At 43.7% G+C, this 9,615-nt stretch overlaps 1 protein-coding gene and 1 pseudogene across 1 annotated transcript in view; one reads left to right on the top strand and one right to left on the bottom strand.

Moving 5' to 3' along the window:
• Nucleotides 1–2,153: 2,153 nt before the first annotated feature.
• On the top strand, nucleotides 2,154–3,354 carry LOC120853386 (annotated as a pseudogene).
• A 791-nt stretch (nucleotides 3,355–4,145) lies between these two features.
• CTSL (cathepsin L) overlaps nucleotides 4,146–9,615 on the bottom strand; it is a 5,821-nt gene continuing 351 nt past the window's right edge. Inside the window, exons 2-8 of the mRNA XM_040245088.1 lie at nucleotides 9,235–9,370; nucleotides 8,617–8,739; nucleotides 8,376–8,522; nucleotides 7,967–8,191; nucleotides 6,251–6,413; nucleotides 4,959–5,076; nucleotides 4,146–4,494 (exon numbers count right to left, since the gene is read on the bottom strand). Of these exons, the coding sequence (XP_040101022.1) occupies nucleotides 4,395–4,494; nucleotides 4,959–5,076; nucleotides 6,251–6,413; nucleotides 7,967–8,191; nucleotides 8,376–8,522; nucleotides 8,617–8,739; nucleotides 9,235–9,360 (1,002 nt within the window). The 5' untranslated portion in view covers nucleotides 9,361–9,370 and the 3' untranslated portion in view covers nucleotides 4,146–4,394. The remainder of the gene's footprint in view (nucleotides 4,495–4,958; nucleotides 5,077–6,250; nucleotides 6,414–7,966; nucleotides 8,192–8,375; nucleotides 8,523–8,616; nucleotides 8,740–9,234; nucleotides 9,371–9,615) is intronic.

Here is a 9,615-nt window from a genome sequence, read left to right as displayed (position 1 = left end):
CAATATCCTTGGTTCACTGATATGGTGACATTTGTCTAAAATCAAAATTCTTTTTCAGCTTTATTTGATTTATGTCAATTGGCTTATTTTAAAAACCTTTTATGACAGATAGTTTCAAACTTTTCCGAGTTTAAATAAATATAAATGTCTTTGAATGTTGCAGAAGATTCTAATATCTGTTTAATTATTTGACATCTGAGAGGTCTTCACATTTTCATTCATATCAGCACCTAGGCATTTTCTTAGAGTCTTGGGTTGTATTCCAAGATTACATGAAAGCAGTATGAACTAGCCTGTCATAGTGAAGCAAGGTGACAGACACTAAGGAGTCCTTTCTAGTGGACTTTCAGAGATTGAAGGTGGCAGATAGCATTTTCCAAGGATGGCTGCAACCACATCTTCCATCCACATGCTCGTCTACTAAGTGACCTTGCCTTACCCCACCAGGAGGTGGACTGTCAACCCCTTCCTCTGGAACCTGGGCAACATGCTCTGACTACAGTGAAGCAGCAGAGGTTGCACTTGGGACCAAGGTCAGGTCAAAAGAAGACTTGCAGTTTCTCGTTAGGCATTCTGGCCTGTTCTCTCGGGATGTTCCTCTCCGAGCCAGCCTTCATGCCATGGGAGTTCAAGTCACGGAGAGGTCCATGTAGGTACTCTGGTTGGCAGCCAGGGCTGAATGCCCAGACTACAACAGCATCTAGGACAGCCGCATGAGTGAGCCTGCTTGGATGTCAGCCTGTCAGAACTGCTAGCGATTCCCGCATGCATGAAAGACTTCCAATGGAAAACAGTGTAGTTCAGCTCAGTCAGGAAATTGGAGACTTAGTTTTTTGTTTTTTTTTTTCTCAAACTGCTATGTTTCCTTATGGTTTATTTTTACAATAATGAATAACCAGAATAGTCTTTTCAGTGCATGCCCCACTGGCTCCCCTGTGTCCTAAAAACCTGTGTGTGTCCTAAAAACCTAAAATCCCCATCTCCTGCACCTTAATCTAATCACTTTCCACTTTCTCTAGATGTCATTTCTCTTTTCTAAGGGTTCTGACCTGGGAATTCTATGCTCAGACACCAACCCTTTTATCCTGTATTATTGATCAACTCAGGCATCCCTGGTGGCTCAGTGGTAAAGAATCTGCCTGCATTGCAGGAGACCCAGGTTTGATCCCTGGGTTGGGAAGATCCCCTGAAGAAGGAAATGGCAACCCACTCCAGTATTCTTGTCTGGAGAATTCCATGAACAGAAGAGCCTGGTGGGCTACAGTCCAGGGGGGTCGCAAAGAGTCAGACATGACTTAGTTTCTAAACAATACAACAACAATAACACTGACTGGATCCTTTGGGTCCACATCAGGTTTCTCTCCCTTCTGGTGTTTCAACCACCTCCCTTGAATTAGCACCATCTTCTCCTCAGAATTGGGAATGTCTCGTCCACAGCGTCACCAGGACACAGAGGATGCTACAATTCTGGTGTCTCAATCTGGCCCCAACCAGTCGAAGGGGCTCAGATTGGGAGCCTCCCAAATTTTCCTGTGGCTACACTGGGTTGTGCTATCTCAAAACCCACACATTTTTTCTCCAAACGCATCTGTCATTCTGGGTCAGGAAGTTGGAAATGTGGCCACACTGAGGCTCCAGCATGACACACAGTCCAGTGCAGATGGATTTGACCAGAGGCTGCTGGAAGTTTTGTGGGCTGAGACCCTAATTGTGCTCCACTTCATGTCCTCATAGCATTCTATTAACTGAATGCTTCCACTTGCTTTTTATTTCCCTGAGTAGGAATATGAGAATTTTAAACACAAAGACAGTAAATACTATGTGTTTCCTTAGCTTGCAGAATGTAGGGAGTTTTTCTTTTTAAAATCAAATTCAGGAGTTAGGGACCTAGGTGTAAATTAGGCTTCAATCACTTTTGATATTCACCTATTGTCCACCTCTGAGGCCACCAGACTACTTTTGAAGCCCAGTCTCAAAAGTGGGTGCTTGTCCCTCATTGCTTATGAGTGTGAAGACAGACATTCTTGTCAATGCTTTGGGTCTTTTGCAAAGTAGCCACATTGTCTTCACTAGAAGTCCGGCAAGTTGCGCCAAAAACAGGCTCTGGGACATTGATTTTCAGAGTTATATCCTATAACATCGTGGGCCAAACCATCATGACCTTTAAGGCCCTTTTCTCGATTGGAAATCATATGCATGTGTGTTCACTTTTCTAAAATGTGAATTATTTCCTTATGAAAACAATTTACCTTCTTTCCCGAGGGCAGTGCCCTAGCACGCCTGCGCAGCAGGCCACCCGCTGCTTCCCCTGCCCCTCCCCCTTCCTTATCCTTCTCTCCCTTCTCCCTAGCTCCTCAGTTCTTCATCCCCTTCCCTTCTGGTGTCAGAGGACCCCACTGTAGCACCAATTGTGCAACCTCTGCGAAGCCGTCGGTACCACTCCCAGCCCACGTGGGCCCCAGTGGGCTGCCCACATCTGTCCCCCAGCTCCCTGTTCTACTGGGCTTTCTAAGTTATCAGAAAGATGACTCGACGATGTCAATATTGAAAATGCCAATAAAAATCTAATTTCAAAAAAAGAAAAAAGAAAAAGAAAGATGACTCGTCATGGGTGGCTTTCTGAGCCACCCCTTCCATGCCCCTCTCTGCATCCTCTTCGGCCACTTGGGACTCCGCCCCACCTCGGCACCTACCTCCCTACCCCGTCCCATTACCTCGTTCCCCCCCCCCCCACGACCAGGGATCCGGCGGTCATGTATACCAGAATCGGCCAAGCCAGGTGAAGGGGAAGATTCTGGTGTTACTCCCCTTTTCATGGGGTCCTGAGATCCACAGTCCACCTGGAACACCTCCTGACTTCATTCTGGAGGTGGCAATAGACAAACAAACCCTTGGGATTTTGTAGTTAAGAGGCCCCATGTGGCTTCCTTCCTGGAAGTGGTGAGCCAGTGGCCCCAGCTGGTGGTGGCCACAGCAAGCGTGGAGACTCGGGGCTCTACTGTGGCTGATGCACTGGATAATAGCAGAAGCACTCTGGAAATACTACAGACAACACTGCACTTTGGTATCTGGCCACTACCTTCAGGACACTTTCTGTGGTCCACAGTGACTTCTCCAGCACTATGATCCTGCATGACTCCCCAGGGCTTACAGAAGCTAGCCAAGGCCATCCCCATCAAATCCTGGCTCAGTGACCCCAGCAATCTCACCCTTCTTGACCTGATTCTGATGCCAGATGCCCTCGTGTTCACCACTGATGTTTGTTCTGTGCTGAGTGGAAAACTTCACCAACATAGACTCTGGTGGCAGCTGCTTCCCCTCCCCCTGAGTTGGGGTAGGGGGAAGGGAGGTTGAGCCCTCAAGAGGCTGTTTGTTTCATGCCCTATCCAATGGTGATGACAGCCTGCGCAGGGTCTGCCCCTCCCACCCTCTTTGCCCTCAGAGCCCTGCACTCTGTATGGAGTCTGGAAGGACACAAGGGCCAGATTTTGAAGCAGCCATCCTTTAACTTCATGTTCACACTCCCTGAAAACTCCAGACTGGGACCTAAGCAGAGGCCTAGGAGAGCCACAGCAGTGCTCTGGCCAGTTGAGAAACATGACTGGCCAGAGTTCGAGACACATTCAGTAATCTAGGAGACTCAAAAGAGAATCCAAGCTAGCTTTGTTTTGATTTCATTTTTTAACAACTCTTGTACAAAAGGACTTACCCTTGTCCTTTAGATTGTCAAATTTTGCTCTATTCAAGGGATGTCAGACACAGTCAATGGGTAGCTAACATAAGATCTGCATATTCATAACTATAAGAACCAGAAGGCCACACAGTCATTCTCCTAATAGACCACTGGCACATTCAGTTAGGGGCTTCCCTGGTGGCTCAGAGGTAAAGAACCCAAAGACGTGGGTTTGATCCCTGGGTTTGGAAGATCCCCCTGGAAAAGGAAATGGCAACCCACTCTGGTATTCTTGCCTAGGGAATTCCATGGACAGAGGAGCCTTGTGGGCTATAGTCCATGGGGTCACAAAAGAGTCAGACATGACTTAGCAACTAAACAACAACAGAAAATAATCAGTTATGTCTTAAGAGCCCAATTATGTTTTTTACTCTAAAAATGCAATGTATTAAAAACAGAAAGAAGCCACCTCTATTCTGAAATAAAGTTTTATTTTAAAAGGTAAAACTGTATACATCCTTTTAAAACATGAAAGTTCAAAATTCACTGGGCAAGTTGATCATACAAACATATTTACAACAGTAGTGTAAAAGGTCACAGAATTCAGATCACAACTTGGATCTTCAATGATTCAAGTCTTTCATTCCCATACAATAAAGTCTGGTCAGTTTTAAGAGAATATCCTTCCTCTGGATATTGTTCTTAATCCAGCCTTCGAGGTTTAGACAGTAGGATAACTGGCCATGGTGGCAATTCCACAGTGGTTGTTCTGGTCTTTGGCCATCTTTATGTAGCCATTTATGCCCCAATGTTCACCCCAGCTGAAAGAAGAGAAGGTTTTCATTTTATACAAAGAATCAAACACATTTATATTTATTAATGCTTAGTGCATCAGAGGTCAAGACAGATAAAGAAAGAAGCAAGAAATGTAGTTGTTCTTGTTCATGGTTGAGTTCTAAATGTATAAATCACTTCTATCCCCAAACCTCTCACAGAACTATAAAATTAGAGACATAAAAAAGAAACTCTTGGGGCCAGGTGTGTTTTAGAATTTAAAAAATGTTTGGATTTAGAAATGAGATGATACCAAAACTACATCAATACCTTAGGCAACTTCAGACAGTATCTTAATGTTATAATCAAACATTAATATGTCTGTGATCATCCTAAGTGGCATAAGACTTCAGAAGTGTACTTAAGGATTTGAGGACCTGAATTCAAATGCTGATTCCAAAAAGGACTCCCCTTTTCAACCTCAAATATAAGTATTTGGGGCATTTTATACCTGTTTTTGACAAGCCAATATTTATTGTCATCTGAGTCTGCTCCTTCAAAGCCATAGCCAACTACCAGAACAGCATGATCCACAGATTCACTCTTGCATTTTGGCTCATAATAAATGCCTGGGAAAATAAAATACAACGTTGGGGTGAAGACCTCCAAGTGACTTAGTCTATTAATCAGGGTAAGGAGACATCTCAAAGTTCAGCTAAACGATATAAATCTAGATAAGATTTAAAAACAAGATTTTACATGATATTATACATGTTTCAATGCCATTCTCCCAAATCGTCATGTAAGAAATGAATCGCCAGTCTAGGTTCGATACAGGATACAGGATGCTTGGGACTGGTGCACTGGGATGACCCAGAGAGATGATATGAGGAGGGAGGTGGGAGGGGGGTTCATACCCGTGGCAGATTCATGTCAATGTATGGTAAAACCAATACAGTATTGTAAAGTAAAATAAAGTAAAATTTAAAAAAAGTAAAAAATAAATAAATAAGAAAAAAAGTAAGAAAAAAAAAAAACAAGATTTTTTTCTTTCATTCTAGGCTAGGGATCCAGGCCCTCATCTAACACTAGCAGATATACAAATGGCATACTCTCTTTTGTAAACAACATGTCAAGAGACATAAAAGAACACTCCTTAAAATCTTATCATTTTACTTCCAGGACATTCAGTCTAGGGAAATAACACACAACCCAAAATTACTTCAGCCAAGAAGTTCTTTCTAGTTTTAATTACAGTAGCAAAATTCTTTGGAAAATTTCAAAGTTGTAACAGTTGAAACTCTTGGTGGCTACAGTCATAAATAGGGCTTTCCAGGTGGTGCTAGTGGTAAAGAATCTGCCTGCCAATGCAGGAGACTCACAAGATGTGGGTTCAATCCCTAGTTTGGGAAGATCCCCTTGAGTAGGAAATGGCAACCCACTCCAGCATTCTTGCCTGGAAAATTCTATAGGCAGAGGAGCCTGGTGGACTACAGTCCATGGGGCTGCAAAGAGTTATGGACACAACTGAGCACATACAACTAGAAAAAAGTAAATTAAGCTATACGAATCAAATTAAGTAGCCATTCAGATATATTTATGAAGTGCTTAAAGTCATGGGGACATGGTTCAAGTAATGTCAAATGGACACATCAGGCACAAATACTAATATTAACAACTATATTACATCTATACACCTTCACATTTTACAATGAATTCTACATACCAAAGAGTCAGTTTTGCTGTATGTCATGGCAATTTTCCAATTTTTCTGCCTAAATTTCAACATAAACTAATACTTACCTGACTTATAGAACTGGAAAGATGGATTGCTTGCATCTACAGCAACAGAGATGGGGCCCAACATTGCCACTGCCTTCATAAGAGCCTTCTCCTGCTTAGGGAGGTCCACAAAACCAGTTTCATTAGCAGCAGAATTGTTGGGATTGTAATGGCAGGTGCCAACCTTTTAAAGGTAATGGGGAAGAGACGTGATTAATACCATCCTCCTCCTGGGGTACATGAGTTCAAGACAATCTGCAGCTTAATGATTTCCAAGTCAAGTTTGTTACAAAGCATCCCAGGAGATGAAATGCTATTAGCTGTTTTGAAATGGAAAAATTAACTTGTGTCTATTCAATCAGACACTCTCAATCTACCTGCCCATAAGAAACCTTTACTCAGGAGAAATTTGTACTTATAAAGAATGATATGTATATTTCCCTGGTGCCTCAGCAGTAAATAATCCACCTTTACACCTATAAGGTAGGAGACATGGAGACGGGGGTTTGATCCCTACAAGGCAGGAGACATGGAGACAGGGGTTTGCTCCCTGGGTTGGGAAGATCCTCTAGTAGGGGAAATGGCAACCCACTCTGGTAATCTTGCCCAGTAAATCCCACAGACAGAGGAGCCTGGCAGGCTACAGTCTCAGTTCAGTTCATTTCAGTTCCGTTCAGTTACTCAGTCGTGTCCGACTTTTTGCGACCCCATGAACCACAGCACGCCAGGCCTCCCTGTCCATCACCAACTCTCAGATTTCACCCAAACTCACGTCCGTCAAGTTGGTGATGCCATCCACCCATCTCATCCTCAGTCGTCCCCTTCTCCTCCTGCCCCCAATCCCTCCCAGCATCAGAGTCTTTTCCAATGACTCAGCTCTTCACATGAGGTGGCCAAAGTACTGGAGTTTCAGCTTTAGCATCATTCCTTCCAAAGAAATCCCAGGACTGATCTCCTTTAGGATGGACTGGTTGAATCTCCTTGCAGTCCAAGGGACTCTCAAGAGTCTTCTCCAACACCATAGTTCAAAAGCATCAATTCTTTGGCGCTCAGCTTTCTTCACAGTCCAACTCTCACATCCATACATGACCATCGGAAAAACCATAGCCTTGACTAGATGGACCTTTGTTGGCAAAGTAATATCTCTGCTCTTGAATATGCTATCTAGGTTGGTCATAATTTTCTTTCCAAGGAGTAAGCATCTTTTAATTTCATGGCTGCAATCACCATCTGCAGTGATTTTGGAGCCCAAAAAAAGTTGCAAAAGAGTCGGATATGACTGAGTGACTAAACAACAACAACAAATGTATATTTCCACATACCATAGAAATATTAACAGCTTTATGGTAACTATCTGGGCTTCCCAAGTAGCACTAGTGGTAAAGAACCTGACTGCCAATACAGGTGACATAAAAGATGCGGGTTCGACCCCTGGGTCAGGAAGATCCTCTGGAGGAGGACATGGCAACCCTCTTCAGTAATCTTGCCTTGAGAATTCCATGGACAGAGGAGTCTGGTGGGCTACAGTCCAGAAGGTCACACAGAGTTGGATATGATTGAAGTGACAGCATGAACACATGGTAAGTAGCTAAACAGAGAACTGTGCAAGGCTATCTATTTTAATGACAGTTCTGACAGTCTGCAGATAAAGATTCTACAATCTAAAATGTGGATTCTAAACATGATATCTGTTTTCCCCTAAAGTGTTCAACTTTGATAACAAGGAGCTCCTCTTACCAATCCAGTGTATGGATAAGATTCCTCTGAGTCCAGGCCTCCAACGTCCAAAACATACTGGAAGGCATTATCCATGAAGCCACCGTGACAACCCCGATTGCCTTCAGGCTGAGAGCAGTCTACCAGGTTCTGCTCACTCAGTGAAACAAGTTTGCCAGTTTTTCGGAACATCTGTCCTTCAAGAGCACCTGTGGTACTAAAAGCCCAACAAGAACCACACTTACCCTGAAAACAAAATTTAAAAGCATAATTTACAAAACAAATAGCAAGACTTTGACAGTAGCCCATGTATTTGGAAATGCTTTTGAAACCCAGTGAATTGCATGTTGTTGCACAGTGTATCATAGCAAGGATGGCAACTCCTATTTGGCTTTACTCTTGGAGAGAGATCTGCTGAATACCATCATACCTGATTCTTCACAGGAGTTACATAGCCTTTCTCTCTCCAATCCACGGATGGGGGAATCGAAGCAAAGATAGTTTCATGGAACACTTTTCCCTTCTTGTTCTTCTGCCTTTGAAAGCCATTCATCATCTGCCTGAATTCTTCACTGGTCTTCAAGGAAAAGGAAATAGAATATTGAAAAGCAAGAGGTTATTTTGCTAAAGTGTTAAGGAGAGAAGGCACAAAACATTCATGCCACACTCACCATGTCACCAAAGGCATTCATTGCCATGCTGAAGCTATGTTTCCCTTGGCTGTATTCCTGATTATGCAGCTCAATCATTTTCATATTCTTCTTCCACACCGCTTTTCTCCATCCTTCTTCATTCTAGAGCAAACAAGTAGCCTATATTCTTTTTTTCTATTTAAAACCAACTCACCAAGGGGTTCACCAGGTGGTGCTAAGTGGTAAAGAACTCCTGTGCCAAGGCAGGAGATGCAAGAAACAGATTCAATCCCTGCGTTGGGACGATCCCCTGAAGGAGGGCATGGCAGCCCACTCCAGTATTCTTGCCTGGAGAATCCCATGGACAGAGGAGCCTGGTCACAGAGTTGGACTCGACTGAAGCACACACCGTCACCAAGTGGATTTGTATATAAAGAGGAAGAGGGACCATGTCCAGAGATGGCTCTATATTCTTGGGAGCTGTTCTCCAGCGCCCACATGACAGGGCAAATGCCCATAGTGTACTCAGTGACAGGTGCCATGAAGTTACTGCTCTGATAAGAGCCAGCCTCAAGAGACTACTATCTGCTATGAACTCCCAACAGCATGGACCATTCTCTGCAGGGTTTCAGACGGACAGTTTCAGATGTTACCAACCAAGTCATATGGTTTCTTGTGTATTGCCTTCCACAATTCCCATTGTGTATTTAAACTGTGGTCAAATTTTGGAGCAGCTGAGACTATTCCCAAGCAAAGGACTGTCAGGAGGAGTGAAGGATTCATGTTCAAAAACCTAGGAAGGGAGAAGAAATGAGTATCTGATTAAACCAATCTTTCTAAAAGGCCATCTTTTTTTTGAGCCATTATGGTGGACTAAAAACATTTATATTCCCAAGTATTTATAAAAGGACAGTAGGGGAAGTCTATGGATGTGGTTTCTGCGCAGGACAGGGTGAGGCTCTTCTGGGACTCAAACAGCGGCCGGGAAGAGCCACCTTCCGCCGCTGCAGGCGGGCCCAGCCCAGGGGCGGGCCCAGC

This window comes from Oryx dammah, unplaced genomic scaffold, assembly GCF_014754425.2.
Source record: "Oryx dammah isolate SB20612 unplaced genomic scaffold, SCBI_Odam_1.1 HiC_scaffold_1, whole genome shotgun sequence".
NCBI lineage: Eukaryota > Metazoa > Chordata > Mammalia > Artiodactyla > Bovidae > Oryx > Oryx dammah.
This window is presented reverse-complemented; position numbering and strand designations above follow the sequence as displayed.